Source organism: Diadema setosum, chromosome 8 (genome assembly GCF_964275005.1).
Source record: "Diadema setosum chromosome 8, eeDiaSeto1, whole genome shotgun sequence".
Taxonomy (NCBI): domain Eukaryota; kingdom Metazoa; phylum Echinodermata; class Echinoidea; order Diadematoida; family Diadematidae; genus Diadema; species Diadema setosum.
In genome coordinates, this window is record NC_092692.1 from 20,148,660 (window position 1) to 20,165,096 (window position 16,437).

The 16,437-nt window shown below is 38.3% G+C and overlaps 2 protein-coding genes across 3 annotated transcripts; one reads left to right on the forward strand and one right to left on the reverse strand.

The window, feature by feature from the left end:
* Nucleotides 1–3,182: 3,182 nt before the first annotated feature.
* LOC140231939 (uncharacterized) lies at nucleotides 3,183–6,323 on the reverse strand. The gene is made up of 2 exons (XM_072312087.1): nucleotides 6,049–6,323; nucleotides 3,183–4,638 (listed from the first exon to the last, which is right to left on the reverse strand). Exons 1-2 carry the CDS (start codon nucleotides 6,157–6,159, stop codon nucleotides 4,378–4,380), a joined length of 372 nt encoding a protein of 123 aa, XP_072168188.1. The 5' UTR covers nucleotides 6,160–6,323; the 3' UTR covers nucleotides 3,183–4,377.
* Nucleotides 6,324–9,067: 2,744 nt separating this feature from the next.
* Nucleotides 9,068–14,483, forward strand: LOC140231882 (uncharacterized). 2 transcript variants are annotated; one of them, XM_072312033.1, is made up of 3 exons: nucleotides 9,068–9,118; nucleotides 11,111–11,339; nucleotides 11,841–14,483. In XM_072312033.1, exons 1-3 carry the CDS (start codon nucleotides 9,087–9,089, stop codon nucleotides 12,519–12,521), a joined length of 942 nt encoding a protein of 313 aa, XP_072168134.1. In that variant the 5' UTR covers nucleotides 9,068–9,086; the 3' UTR covers nucleotides 12,522–14,483. The 2 variants fall into 2 exon arrangements, with proteins under 2 accessions (XP_072168134.1, XP_072168135.1); XM_072312034.1 differs by having other exon boundaries at nucleotides 9,074–9,113.
* The last annotated feature ends 1,954 nt before the right edge of the window (nucleotides 14,484–16,437 follow it).

Genomic DNA, 16,437 nt, shown 5'->3' on the forward strand with positions numbered 1-16,437 from the left:
GCCTATAGACATCGGTAGTTTTTCTTTTTATTGCATGATATAATGGTATTTCCACTCAAACTTATGTATCGAACTCTTCCTATATGCCGAAGCTGCTAATAAACACTATTCTACAGTTGCTGTTTGATTTACACCACATAGGTTATTTGTGTTTCATTCAATCTTGACCAGAAATTATCAAACTGTGTCACTTTTTTTCTCATTCCGCTGTCTAATACTCAAACAGTATAGGGTGAGGCCTTGTTCTCTACATTTTATGTTTGAAAAAACAACGACAGCAACAGTTGATACCAAATCGTCCACAAGAGGTGCTTTAAACCACCTATAATAAATTATTATCACGCCCCTCACTATAGACAATGCTGATGACGCAAGTACACACTCAGAGAAAGAGTTCTGCGGTACGTTATATAGCACAAAGTCAAAAGCCTTGCAAATATCGATTGTACAACCATCAGAAGCTTTATCAAACTCTACCGTTACTAAAGACTGAAGGGATTTTTTTTTCAACATCTTCGCGTCACTTCCATGAACTGGTTTCAGCTCTGAGGTAAGGTCGCTACCTTGTGACGTGGGTAGTTCCTTCTTTTCACTCATAACACACATTGAGTACACAATCTTATTTACGCAGAGCAACTTAAGACAAAAAAAAAAAAAAAAACTCCAGCTACAACAACAAACATTAATTGACCATTACTCTAATTGAGCAAGGAATAGCGTTTCGTGCAAGGAAAAACTCTGTGGTCACGTTGTACTGTAGAACGTGAACACGCAGTAAACTGTTGCGAAAATCAAACAGTTGTCATTGACATCAAAATTTACACAGCAGTTCTCTTTGTTTATATCCGTTAAAATATGCTAATACTAACTCCACTAACTTCAAAATTTTATCATTATAACCCAAAATTAGCATAGATTTTTCATGTTAATTTATATTCACAAATACAAAATTTGTTTGCAAATAGAAAAATTGATAGGAAAATTAATCAGGTGGTACACTTAAGAAAAATTAATAAAAAAAAAACACGAACTTATGTTAGGTTGGTAGTATCAATACCAATAAGAAACAGAAGGAATGTAAACACACTAATATTTATGCAAATGCAATGTTTCGAATGACAACAATAAAGGACAAAAATAAAGCATAAAATCTCCAAAAAAAATGTGATGAGCTGTTATCCCGAAGCTAATTCACTTCTTGTTCTTTTCTCGAGACAACATTTTTCGTGCGAGCAAAAGATGGCGCTGTTGCATTTCATGGCTAAGAAAACGAAAAATTGATGTATTGTGATAGTCATGAAGGTCATCTCGTCGAAATTGTATTGCGTGTAGTTCACTTTGCAGAGCAGAACGTCGACGATGTCCAGCAAACAACAATCACGTCATAAATCTGTACATATTTTCATCGAATGAAATGAAATAGATAGTGTTCTCCTGTTCAAGAGGAGAATTTTATCTTGTCCCTTTTTTAAATTCATTTTCATTTTTACTCCTTGATATCATTACATATCTCTCCCTCTCTCTCTCTTTCACCACCTAATTTATGTGTACCATATACAATACGTCTTCACATGTTGTATTATTTTTCCTTCTTGTGTGTGTGTGTGTGTGTTTAGCAGATAACAAATCCCAATGTTATATGATTGTTTTTTTCTTATTTGACGCTATCTACCACCTCTCGGTCTACAGTATATAACGCACATGTTATAGAATTCCCCCCCCCCCCCCCGGGGCCTCCTCCTCCTCCCCTCCCCTCCCCCCCCCCCTCTCTCTCTCTCTCCCTTTCTTCCCGGCTACTAAACTATGTGTATCATAATCCTTCTTCACAAATCACCATTTCTCCCCGATTTTTGTTCACATCAAACTATCTTCGTCATCTTTGTATTTCTCGGAATCTTTTCTATTTCTACACCTCTACCATAATGCCATATTATTTATATCTCTTCTCTTAGTCTCTCTCCATCTCTCCCCTTCTATTAACTGATTCCTATTTCTGAATACTTATCTCTCGTAGATTAGTTCTTTTTTATTTTGCACCAAATTGATTCATTTGGTTGCTTTGTACATTAAAAAAAAAATCTAAATTACTTTTATGTTTCCTGTCTTAACTATTTTTGATTTGAGGCACTTCTAGTTGGTTGACCGATTGAACTCGTTATTGCTTGCATATATACTTTCAATGTTTACCTTTCCAATCGACTAAAATGTCCTTGCCGTGGCAAATGAACCGAATTAAGTACAAAAGACGTACTGTTCATTTTCTCTCACCCCACGCACACTCGATTAGTCAGTCATCAGTTTTGAAAAACAAACAAATAACTTATCTCCTAAATTTGTTGATACTGCTCTCTGTATTATAAACATCTTCCCGCAAACACATTTGCACCCACACGCACACACACACACACACACACACACACTAACGCACACACACACGCACACGTAACATCCAAGTCGTCACCGGTTTTATTCTGAACAATGTCAAGGTTTCAAGCCGTCCCATGCAAAGCATTGTATACACAATGTCATCGAACTGTTACTGATGGAACTGCCATACAGACACACTCGCACATAATACAGCTTCACTTTACACAATGGGTAATCTAACACACGCAGCTTCGCTATTTGCGACGTCATCATCGCAATGTGTAGAAATGATCATCATCACCAAAAACACATGGCCGATTCGGAGTGACAGACATAAAAAAGGGTCATGAGAATTTACTTAAACAATGGGTAAATATATATTTTTCTTTTTCTGTATTAAAAAACAACAACGCAGCAGATATGGCGACACTGAAATGAATCTGGCATAAATCATAGTAAAACTTGACCAAAAAGCCTACATTTAAGCTTTAATTTACATCCTTACACCTATTAATGACACTTGAATACAATACTTTCAAGAATGACAACAGTTAGAATGCAAAAAAAAAAAAAACGGTGCTTAGATGAAGTGGGTTATAGTTATTCTTATCAATCTGAAAGGGGTTTACATGTAAAATACATGAAACTAAAATCCAAAAGATTTAAATGCGTGATAAAAACAATAATGTAACAATATACTTACAGACTTCTAAACATAAAAGAAGACTCGATACATTGTGTGAGAGTACACACTAAAATACTGAATAGCATGAAAACAGCGCTAACCTAGAGCTTTAGAAATCAAATGTCACTTGAAAATATGTATGCTTGGGCATGAAACAAATGAGTGGGTACTTTAATTAAATGTTTTAACAACAAATTGTACCAGTTGGTGTTTTCTTGTACTCAGAACCTCTATTCATATTGCATGATTAAGTTGGTCTTTTGTGATTGCAATTAAAAGTAGTTCTCTTCTATTTCTTATACAACCGTCCTGCACATACTTCACGTTGCCTTGAATAAGGAGTTGGAAACACACTCTCAATGTGATATTACTGTATTGTGATGGGGGAAAAACGTTCTGTGCGTGTACAGGCTAAAGAGTCAACAATTAAGCAAGCAATAGTTAAGTAAAGTAAGCATTATGAAGAAAAGAAACCAACTCATCAAGAAAAAGCATAATACAAATCTATTATCTATTATCAAAGGCTTTTCTTTTCTTTTTTTTCTTCGTTTGGCCTAGTTATTTCTTTTCGAACGAATGACAACTCTGCGACGGAGATTTTGAAAATCATATCACTTTTATGGCATGAAATAAAGGATAACACTTTTTTTTTCAAGCAGAAGAATGTGAAATTACTCGTGTGATATAGCATTATCATCATTACAAGAAGAAACTCAATGAAATATCACTACATTTCATGGCAACTGATTTAAAGTATCTCTTGTTTTTGTTGTATAGAATAGAGTTGAACCGGATCTTTGATATGTATTCTGGTATATCAGTTTGAAGTAGATTATCGTTTGATATATAAGGTCTATTTTTATCCTACATAAAGTGGACACGTATAGAACGAAAATGCGTTACATTGGGTTTGCTGTTAGCTAATTGTGAGGGCTCTTTATTATTATGAATATTAGGAGAGAACATGTTTGAAAGGAAAATTGCACACAAATATTAAAAGTCGTGGATATCGCTTCGGTCTGAATGCGTATTCATCGGGTAGAGCTATTCATGGTACTAGCTTCTATAAGATTAGTTCCATGGACCAGATTCGTCAAAAATACAAGTTTATTTCACATGTCGGGCAATCCTTTCAAAATTTAAAGGCAGGAGTTATGTGAATAATCTGTGTACAAGGAGAACATATACAAGCATTTATTACATGACTACCTTGACAAGCCGCATTCTCGGCAGCTCTGCCCTCGTGACAGTGTCTATCGCTCGAAAGATGCTGGTGAGTTGGATGAGCGAGATATCGCTGCTGATGTACCGTGAGTTGAGACAGTTTACTCTTGCTGCTTCCTGGCGAGCTTCTCGAAACGAGACTTCAGCAGCTGATGGTTTCCGATCTTCTTGATCTGCCTGGCGGCCGTTTCCATCCTGGCGTGCAGGTTCTCGCCGAGCTGGTCCGGCGCCATAGCAGCGGCCCTGGCTTCCTCGGCGAACTTGTTTCTCAGGGCCATGTAGTGGCTGCCAGCGGCGCCGACCAGAGATTTAGCCCTCTCGTACTTGGCACGAATTTCCTCAGGAGCCGCGCCAAACCCTCTCTGTCAACAATTATGGGACGAGGATATCAACAATTATTGAGGATAAATGAAGGTATGCAGTGACTGAAATATGAGAGGGCAAGAGAGAGAAAATGCAAATGGAGGAAACATGCAGATAAACAGCATTATTGTAAGTATACATGTAATTGTGAAAAAAAAAAATCAAACAAACAAAGCTGAAGAGATAAAAGCAATACAAATCCTTCAGTCCGGAGGAATTTTACACAGCGGATTCGATCTACATATCTTGGTACGCCCATTCTCGCATTTTGTAAATAGCGATGAATGTCCTAAGTACATAGCGATATGATAATAATATCGGACAACATGTCGACGTCAACATTCCTGAAGAGTTCCTGACGATTATTTCAATCAATGTGACAAACAAAGCGGTTCGGAGTTTTAACACAAATACTAACTAATCACGTTCTGGTTAAACTTTGTCTGGTCCTGGGTTTAGGAATGACACCTATTTTCTAAACAGAGGACCTATATTCAACTGATGTCATAAAACTGTGGGGCGTTGTGAAAGAACGCTGATGCGTCCATTTTACAGGTACCATGAATAAGGGGCTGCATCAGGCATTGCCAAAGAGACTATACAAGTGTATTGTGACCAAAGAGGGCGTGGTCCATACTTTCACTCGGCTCACATACAGTGACATAACGTTAATTTGATGCGGTTTTGTCGTTATTGTTGTTGTTGTTGTTGTCTGGCAGAATTCTTTATCGGATAAAGTTTCTTGAGGGTTTGAGTAGGAACATAGTAACGTGTATGTTGTAGCTGATCATGTTTAACTTCAGCTCCAGGATCGCCGTTCAGACGCCCTCAGACGCCGTAGCTTGCTGGGGGATGGGTTATGGGCCAAAGCGGATACCAACGTGACACACGTTGCATGCAGAAGGCCATAAACTGTGTTCGTTCTCAACTTTAAAACACTTGTTGAGGAAAAGAATGCATAACATAACACACACGCGCACACACACAACCTGATTATGAAGACACTTCCCCCAACATATACAGGTATATATGTGAGTCAACACGTACAGTCCATCATAACATCAAGATAGCACTGATATTCAGCCACTTTCTTGGTCAGGCAGCAAGATTATTTGGTTTATAAGTATTTTTTTTTTTTCTGTATTAGAGAGTCGCCTTTCCAACCACGTATAATTTTAATCGATCTTTACAATGTCATAAAAAAACCTTTCCAGTAAGACATTTTCCGGATATATTTCCTTGAATGTGGTAAAAGGAATTGGCACAGACGCTATATAGTGTTATCGCATACAATGAACACTGAACGCAGACTTTGACATGAACTGCATATAATTACGACATATCAATTGCACATTAAGTATCAAAGGTACAGTGTACACGCTCGTGGCGAGTGTTGTTAGTTCACGTACCTCCAGATCCAGCCCTTCTGGTCTTGCCGATTTCTTGCGTAGACGTGGGTTGTCGGCCAGGGAAGACCCGACGAGACTTAGTACGAGAATGACAGCAATCACGCGCTTCATTTTGAAAAATAACTTGTCACGAATATCTAAACAGATCGTGAGTGATCAAGTTTAAAATTCGAGAAGAACCACGGCGGGGTAAGTGTCTCCAACAAACTTCCGTGTACGATACTACAGTAGACGAATTACACACAGCCCGAGTTATGCCAAGTGAACACGTTCAAAGCTCAGGTTTGTACAGACGGGGGTGGGGGGGGGGGGGGGGGGGTAGACGATTCGCTCTGTATGGAACTGGGTGTTGCCCAAACAGATATGAACAAAAAGCCTTTGTAAAAGCGCTCTCCGGCACGGACGCATTCCACGTCCGTACCTTTTTTTCGTGATCAGCGAAGCGCCCCGACTGTTGGAACCACTATCTAAACATGGGAAATCACGACATACGGTCTTCTTGTAAGCAGAGAGAAATGGTATAAGAGTTCTATTATCCACTAGTCTTGAATCACAGCTGTTTAACGTTGTCATAATCTTCCTTGGCTCCTTCTTTAACGTTCAACATGATATTTAGAGATAGAGCAAGCGAGCGAGAGAGAAAATGGGAGGGAGAAGAAGAGAAATAGAGAGGAAGAGGAAGGGAGGGATCAGAGACGTTGCTTCCATAATCTGATAATATTGCGTATAGCTTTGGAAAAGTAGCTTAGTAAAAAGGGCTTTGTTTATTGTCTTTCGGGAGGTGGAACATTCCTTTACTCTCGAAATATTTCTATAGAACTTTACCATCCCTATATGCAGTCATGGCTCTAATACCATTTAGCATGGCCATAATCAACGTGACTATTATTTACGGCACTATTCACAAGACAGGATAGTTTACTTTTTATACTCAGTACTGTCACTGTTCACAGATTTTATGGTCAGAACAATGTATCCCCACCCCCATCCCTAAAAGTTTAATATCATTCGAATCAAACTACATCCAGCTTCTTATCAACTACCTCTCTGATGACAATGCAGGTAATAGGCCTATGTGTTTTGCACTGTAATCCGGCACGAAGTCTACGTTCATCATCAGATGAATCGTTACTTCAAACACCCAGAGTAAAACATGGATGGGGTGATCGTGCTTACTCCGGTATGGGACCAAAGTGGGATCAGTTACCTATTCAGTTAAGGCAACTGTCATCTACAGAAACATTCAAATCTAAACTCAAAACGTATCTGTTCCTCTCACACTGACGACTAAAATTGCAGTCTATAATGTTTGGAACAAACGTATTCTTTGTCTGGTAAGTGTTTGTTTATTGTTTGCCATTTTCTTCTTTGTTGTCATGACATTGTTTGAACATCTATATAGATATATCTACCTTTTTATTATTTGAAGCGCCATGAGCACTGAAAGGTGGACCCGTGCGCTATACAAGTAGCCACTGTTATTATCATTATTTGCATTTTATTATTATTATTATTATTATTATTATTATTATTATTATTATTATTATTATTATTATTATTATTATTATCATCATCATCATCATCATCATCATAATCAATAGTATTATTTTTGTTATTATGCTTATCATTATTATTAATCGGGAACCTTTGGGCGAATGGGGAACAATCACGACTTTATCACACCCCCCCCCCCAATATTTTGTCAGGGAAGGTTGAGAAGAGTGAAGCAGAGATAAAGTTTCGTTCTTATCCGTTCATCTTCGAATCTTATGTTTGTTTATCGGTAATTTTGGGCGTGTCCAAGTTAGCTCGAATAAAAAGTGTTCAAGCAAAATGCGGAAAGTTTCATTAAAATCGTTACGGAGCTAAAATCAATTCAGTCACAAAAGTTTCCACGTTTTCAAAAACCAGTAGCATCAGTATAGCAGCTACATTATATAACTAAGGTGAGGATGCCATGGTCTTATATTCATTAATTTGTCTTATTTCATCGTGTGAAATGAGAATAGCCAAAACTCCTGTTTTTCCCATCATCTAGGTAAGAAGCTATCAATGTCGACTTTGCTGGTGGAAAAGGTTATGTTCGGTAAGTACAGCTTATCGACCAACAGCATGAGCTTTATTTTGTATGTAGGAATATTCCTTCTTCATAGGTGGGCTGAGAGTCGATGAAATTAAAGTTACATTTTAGTATAGTTCAGTTGTGTAGGCTCATGGGCGGATCTAGCTTTTTTTTGTAGGGAGGGGGTTGTTTGGGTCATGACAAGCACAAAAAAGTCTTCAAATTTTTTATTCCGCCTCTCTCTAAAAATCGGCTGAAAAGAAGAAGAAAAAAAAAGGAGCACAGGAAGGGTGTTTGCCTCCCCCCCCCCCCCCATCGACCACCGCGATGAGGCTGTTTCACGAAGAATTTAAATCTAACTTAAAAGGTAAAATCGACTTGATATTATTGTTATGGTACGCCGTTGGTTTCTCTTTTCAGTTTTATCCACTTCAAATTGTTATCAAAATTTACAGAAATTTTGTTCCTTACTCTATTTTGATAATTAATTCCTGTATGAAAAAATCGACAAACTTTTCATTCTTGTATGAAAGTTAGAATAAGATTGAAGTCACACACAGCTTACTATGATTTAATTCAATCTTATTCAAGATCGACTTCAATTCTTTTGTGAAACACCCCCTGTATCACTATTCGGCGAAAACACTTGTAAAACTAACATTCTGTAGCTAATACCACGGCTGATTTTGATGAAACTTTTGTATTAAAGTCAATCTCATCGACATTGTCCTTGCATGAGATTGAAACAGAGCGGGAGCGGGGCGAGGATGAACGGTGGCAACGTGTATCCCTTTTCTCTACTAACGCGCATGTATGCGCATTTTTACGCGCAGATGAAAGAAGATCTAGGGCGTTGCAGATGCTCTGTTTGCTTGAGCGAGCAAGGGGTCCTTGATTAGCAACAAGGCTGGCATTGCGGTTACTGTATGTGCGAGAATATTTTACCATACATTTTACTTTTTTTTTCTCCCATTGGATGCCTGAGAAGCCTGACGAGAGAGTGGTAAGGTATCTGTCAACTGAATTATATTCTTACTTGATTGATAAAACGTTCGTATGAGCGGTAATTCTGGGGTAAAAATACCATCCTGTATGGTAGCCCTACTACATATCGACCACCCTTATTGAAACCGACCGCGTATAATTCGCGCACTAAACACTTAGTACGCACTTCTCTGCGCGCAAAGCACATAAAAATGGATTGGCTTTGAATGTAGATGAGGATGGTGTGGGAAAATGCGATAATTCACTGTTCATTAATGGTTTTAATCAAGGACAAAATTTCGAATGAATATTTTCACCGAATCGTAATGACAGCACAATGTAATGTCTATGGAAGTTTGTAAAAGGCTTCTAAAAAGCTTCATACAACACGGTGTTCAATACAACTCGGTTTGCGTGCATTGTCAATGCAAAAACAGCGGTCGATCCTAATAACGTGATTTACCGCGGGGAGCTGAAACGAGGCCACGCAAGTTCGTCGGCGATATTTTTGCACTGAAACTTCGAATAAAAAAAGGGAACAACGGCATTTGATAGAGCTGGATTTTCTCAGTCACGTAGGTCAAGTTTTTTACGTGAATTTCAGTGTTAAATATTCTTATCAAGCAAATAAACATTAGGCGGTCGATTAGTAGTAGGTCCAACCATATACGTATTATCTTGCATATATGGGACATACACTATACCCCAATATTGACAGCATGATTTCTGAATCTAGAAGGTCTGCTGCTAGTATCATTGGACAAGAGCGCGTCGCATTATGCAATAGAGGGGATAACTAAGTGATTGGCTGGCGGCATTCTGTAATAGAGTAGCTAGTATAAAGTAATAGAGTACTAAATTCAGCAGACCTTATTTTGCCCAAGATTTCCATCCATATAGTATCTAGAAGCTATATCTATTTTGTTATATCTGAATGATAACATTGAGTTAATTACAGTGTCCCCCACACTTTTGAAAACGTGCCTATGACACATGCCTGTGATACTGCATGAAATGAAAGGAACCCATGGCAGGCCTAGTAGGTCTATTCTACACTTTTTGTTTTTATTCCGTCTTTGAGTTTATGTGTTGCGGCATAGTGTGATATTCAGTTTCGTCATGACTCAAGACTTTCTGTTTAGACCCTAGGTTTTACGCTTCACATAATTACTTTCTTTAACAAACAGACAGAAATAAGAGAAAAAAAAAATATACTTTTGTTTGTGCACACGTGTTTATCTTCGAAAAATGCACAAAGTGAGTTCTAGGATCTGTCTATAAAACCCTCCCCCCCCCCCCCCATATCATCTGTTCAATGCTTTGTGTCGATCAAACATTTTCAGTAATTGCCCGTCATGATCGAGTAATGTTGCATTTACACGCGCAGATTTAGCCGTCTATAGCCTTGGTCAGATTAGAGTAAATCAAACCTCAATCCTTTTTGAAACTGAAATTAACACCGTGACAAGACATTGAAAACATTTGAAAAAGCTGATGGTTGATCCTTATCTGTAGGGTGAATAATGCATTCTTTAACGATCGCTTGCCTTTACTAAGTAGGGACTATGTCTTTGTAATGATGAAGGGAAGTAATCTGAGGTTCAGCCATACCTGTTCAGTAATCCACTCAAAAAAACATGCTTTAAGGGAGCAATGTGTCGTTACACAACAGCCGTGCAGTCCAATTTACAGTCCGTTCAAACTTATAAAAAAAGCTCAAAAATAGTGAAAATGCAGCGTCGTATCACGTCTCCACCATTGTTTTAAATTTAGTGTCGAAATTCGTTCACGATTTTCATTGCGTTCATCTCACTTCAGAAAATTTGTAATCAATTAATTCATTAACTCATTCATTTATTCATGTATTTATTCATTATACATGTACTTATTACTATTGTTATTATTATTATTGTTATTACAATGATGATGATGCTTATTATTATTATTATAATTATTGTCATCATCATTATTATCATCATCATTATTATCATTATCATTATTATCATTTTATCAAAGCTGTAGAAGGCTATCTCTAAAGAGGACAGCAAAGGCAAACATGGCAGGAGCCCACGATAACGCCTGTCAACGTAGAGGGTGTACTCCCATCGAATCTGATTTTCGGCAAAGTGCCTGCACATTTTCGGAACTGTATCGTCTGCGCGAAGAGAACTTTGATTTACGCCGGGAAATCCAGAGATTGGATTTTGCTCTCCGTATCACGAGAGACCTTCTCCAAGAATACCAGGTAAATTCAGTTCTCGTGAATGATGAGAAAGCGGAAGAAGAGTCTATCTATAATGGATTACCACATCATGGCCCACATCATCATTTGATGTTCACACCGGACTGACAGTTCTGCTGTGTGAAAGTTAATTCTTTGTCAGTGTGACGATTTTACATTATTGTGTACATTAACCAGGTGTGGCCAAACAATGAAATAACAGTATTTTCCTTTTTTCTTGTGTGTCCTTTTTCTTTTCTTTTCTTTTCTTTTTTTGGGGGGGGGGGTGTAAGCAAGTGAACATGACAATAGTCGGGGAAAAGAAAAGAAAAGTATTTATTGCACTGGTCACTCGGCCAAAATGTATATACATTGCCATGTTTCCTTCCCCTGAAAAATGTATAATCATAAATATACCAAGCAAAACTGCTGAAGTCTGCGAAGAATTCTTGTTCCACGATGCTGATGATGATGTTGTTAATAATTCGTATTTTGTGTTGTTTTGTTGTGTCATTAATTTCACAGCTGAATGAAAAATCTGTTTGTCAGCCTCCTTCCTTCAGTTCACACAAACCTACTGGTCTAGTCATCGAAGGCGATCCCATCTTCACGGACACGTCATCCCTCAGGACAGTCCCTCGGATGTCGAGGACGAACCCGAGATCGACGTACGAAGATGAAGTCGAACACGCTCTAGCTTTTCATGCTCCCCAGTTCTCTCGACAAGGTGGTTCGGCATCAGATATATACTTTGGGAACACTTCTCCAAGCAGCAGGCGAGAGAGTCAGGAAAGAACTACCTGTGGGTCTTCCCCACCCCCTTCTCACGTTACCCCAGGCGTTGGCTTTTCGACCAATGAGATGAGTTCTGGCTTCTTAGCCGCGCCCACAGTTTCGTCAGCATCGCCCTCGACGTCAACGTCGTCACCACTTCGTCCTAGAGACGCAGCGAACTCTTTTCCCTCTGTGAGTAGTACCGCCTCACCTTCACCTACTGCCCACCCACAACAGCAGTCCCGTGGTGGGAGCGCACGCCGGAAGGACAGGCTTAAATTCGCTCTTGGAAGTCAGTCGATGATTGGTGCAAAGTCTCAGAGACAACATGAAGGCAAGCCCTCACGAACGAGCGAGGCTATTCGTCAACAGCTTCTGCAAAATGCATATGACGTGATACAAAACTCCGGGGGGAGATACGTGAAGCGATAGGATCCCTACAGGTAACATGATAATCCCGTGAGACACCTGTAACGGAATGGAAATTCTTGTGTATTTTTTTTTTTTAATTACAAATTGATTAAAGTCAAAGAGAGCGTCTTTTTGTGGGTTGGTCTAGTTTGGTCAGTTTTCTTCAGAATTGTGAATTACGCAATCGATGACAACATGGGCATAGACTTTCAACGCGTTCCCAGCCCCACAATATTTTGAAGAGTTTGTTTGCAAAAACCGATAAGTCCATATTTGCCAAATTGAGATATTTGCGATTAAAGGGCAAGAAAAATAAAGAGAATAATAAGAAAATTTTTGCTTCTTTTGACCATAACTTCAAAAATGTACCTTTATATGTAGTGACCAATACATCATTTAAAAGGTATTATTTTGTACTTTATGACAGAGACAGTACTTCCAAATCTTCAAAAATGGACTTGTCGGTTTTTGCGAAAAAACTCTTCACTTTCAGATTCGATGTGGAATTATTGGCTAATACTAAAGCAAAAACTGAATTATTAGCACTGGTAATGTCTGCTTTAGAACTTGACAGAATGTAGGATAGGAGACCAGAAAATATTCCCCAGCAATGTATCGATGTATAGGTTTTGATTCATACAAGTAGTAACATAAAGAAACGTAATTAAGTCGCAGAGTCGCAATCTTATCTCTCTCGAGTTGCATGTTAGCAGGGAGGTGGTCACCTACCTGATGTCAGCAAGCAGTTTGTTAATATTTTCGCTATGCTAGCACACTTCACCGACGTGAAAGTGAAAACCAATGTCACTAAGCGCTTCTCTGCATTGCCGTATATTGAACATCCATTTTGTCATCTCTTTGGCCATTCACTGTGTTTGTGCTGTCAAGCCTCTATCAGGAAAACGACTGGGCGTTAGGCAATGCTGATAAAAATTATGACGATGGCGGAGAAAATTATATACTAATAAAGCTTATGGCAATGATGATAGTGGCAGCAATAACTGCCATCAATCAATCACAAATCGTGAGATTTTCATTTTTTTTTTTTTTTTGGGGGGGGGGGGTCATTGTTGCGATAGGCTACTGAACATCATATGCTATGCCTCACTGTAGTTATAATCAGTCCTACTGTATCACTACTAAACCTATATTTGAATAAAGTTGAAATATTATTTGCATCTGTTAGTTTATTGTTCAAGTGCTCTGAGAGAGTTATTAAGAGAAAATTGCACACATGGAAAGAATTCAACAGGGTCACTGTGGCATAGTGGATAGCACTCTGTGATTTTTAGTTTGTGGTCCTGCTCTGAATTCGAATCCCGTCAATTGTCTACGTCCTTCATGAACTTAGTCAAGATGTTTTATCCACCAAGTCCTCCTCGACAGAGTTGCACCAATGAGCACCTGGCGACGCTATGTAGCAGTGGCGGATCCAGAGGGGGCGCACAGGGCGCGCGCCCCCTCTTTATTTTTTTGTCAAAATGAAAGAAGTAAATATGAAAAAAAAATGGGGGAGGGGGGGGGGGCGTGCACCCCCTTTAATTTTGTAAAGGCGCATCCCCTTTATGGAATTTCTGGACCCGCCCCTGTGTAGGGTAGTGATATTGACAGGGCATCCTGCAGACATTGACAACTATCAATATCACCATCATTGTTGTCATTATCATTAATTCCAAAAATGTTCATTATGTAAGCGAAATGAACGAGCACTCGACTTACATTTTTTTTTTTCAGAAAGCACGAAAGAAAATTTTACGCTTAGATGAAATAAATGTTATAAACAAGAAAAGAAAATGACTGTAACTGACTGTGTATTGTTTATCTATAATGAAATGACTTTGTCGTAGAAGTTTCTCGTTTTTCATGTTTTTTTTTTCAGCTTGTATGTTCTGATGTGATGATTCGTTGTAGCATTTTCATTGCTAGACTGCACAGAACAACAATTTCTGAACTTTTGAACAGCTTGTCCTTTTTCTTCAGACTTTACTGGTGTATTCATTCAATCCATTTGAATAAAAGTCCTTTGAATCCACCATTGAGTTCAATGCGATTTAATTTAAATTTATTTTCTTTTCTTTTTTTTGGGGGGGGGTATAACATAACATAACATAAATTTCACTCTTTTTGTGTCAAAAGAATAATAGAAACGGCTCATTGTAAAAATAACAGAATTTACAGCGACAACGAAGCATAATACATCATTTACTATGACGAAACATTGTAATGAGTCATTAAAGAGAGTCATGTGATGTACGAAAAATGGAGGGACTTATTGAAAAGACAGTATAGGGACCTTTAGATTTTCGAGACGCGAACGTTGGGCGGAGGGCGGAGAGAGCCTGCTCTGCGCATGCGCAAAATTGCTTATCGGACTCGATCTCGCGTCGTCTGAGTTTTTCACGGTCAGTTCTGGGACAATTTTGGGTCCGCTGAAAATCACGACGCAGGGAGCTATTTGATGCAATTGTTATATGGGGGCGCCATTCGCGTCCACGTCTACGTCGTCGCGTAATCGAAGGCTCCTCTGCAGCACGACCCAGGGAGAGAGACGCAATCGTCGTCCAAACGTCCGCGTCGTATATGTAAACCTACATAATGATTCTGCAATAAAATGTGGGCTCCTCTGAAGAAGAAAATCCATACTTCTCAAAGATTCGGAATGCTAGAGAGACAAGGCTGACACAAAAACAGTACGGTATGAGACATGCCAGGATGCAACGACCGAAGAGATAGATAAATACAACGGAGACAGCGAACTGCCGAGTTTGTTGCAGCGTGAAGACGGAAAGGATAATAGAGGAATTTCGGTAATGATTTGAAGATATAGACAAAGTTGTAATAAGAATATTAAAGTAGGAATAAAATAACGAACAGTTATCATAGATAATGGAGATGATAGATAACTGATCTAGAGGCTAATTCGATTCCGTGGTAAAGTAGAATTGTGAAAGAAATGATTTCAATTTCTTTTTTCTTATTGATATATCAACGGAGCAATACCAATATTGTTTTTAAAGGAGTTCCAAAAACTCCAAAACAAATTAGGACTCCGACTGAGATAAAGTTATATATCTATGAAAAAAAAAGACTGTTATTATTGTAATACTTCGACACAAATTTTCCTAAAATGATTTAAGACAAATCCTTCATATTAACAGCAGAACCAAAAAATAACAAAGTTTAAAAAAAGGCACCAACATTTGTCGTGGGGATTGATTAAAAATGACACGGAAAGCTTTCTCTTGCAACAATAAGACTTTATTCAGTAGAGTCTTGAGAGTGTTGCTCCACAAAAACACTAAACATTCCATAATCAAAATAATGCAATCCGACGGCGAGTACAACGTAAGCAATTATGTTTTAGGTATATGTATATAATATGGTGATGTAGGTTATTATGATAGTCTATTGAATATGCCTATTTCATACGAACAGTTCTTGCAAATAAAACCAATATGATAATAATCTCCATGAGAATTTATTGTCTATACAGAAAACTGCACAAACAGGAATATGATTGTTATTATGCAATCAAAATACATAAGTAAATATATCATCAGCCAACAGTACAAAAGAAAGTGCTTTATATATGTAAGCACGATGACTTGATCCCAAAAAGACTCCTTCGTGAAAAGCCACAATTTACTACTTTTACATATATATTATTACCTTTCATAGGATTTTTTTTTTAACCAGCCAGGTAGCTCCCACGTATTTCATAGTGAGATAGCTTTTGATAAAGTAACATATTATGGTATGACTGACTGTGTCGAAGGCCTTCGAGAAGTCCAGGAAAGTATGAGAAAGAAACAAGTGATAAAGGTTATCAGTTGCACGAGTCAAGTTGTCAAAAGAGTTCATCGAGGTGTGAATATAGTACATGTACTTTGAAATTTTCTGAAAGCCAAACTGGGAATTCGTAAATGTTTTGTGCAGC

What these genes read in the sequence shown, in the direction of transcription:
- LOC140231882 (XM_072312033.1), top strand. Translation starts at nt 9,087, where the DNA reads ATGCCTGAGAAGCCTGACGAGAGAGTGGTAAG. An exon ending in CCTGACGAGAGAGTGGTAAG is followed by an intron (nt 9,119 to 11,110) that starts GTATCTGTCAAC and finishes ATTTTATCAAAG; the next exon opens with CTGTAGAAGGCTATCTCTAA. An exon ending in ACCTTCTCCAAGAATACCAG is followed by an intron (nt 11,340 to 11,840) that starts GTAAATTCAGTT and finishes TTAATTTCACAG; the next exon opens with CTGAATGAAAAATCTGTTTG.
- LOC140231939 (XM_072312087.1), bottom strand. Translation starts at nt 6,159, where the DNA reads ATGAAGCGCGTGATTGCTGTCATTCTCGTACTAAGTCTCGTCGGGTCT. An exon ending in CAGAAGGGCTGGATCTGGAG is followed by an intron (nt 4,639 to 6,048) that starts GTACGTGAACTA and finishes AATTGTTGACAG; the next exon opens with AGAGGGTTTGGCGCGGCTCC.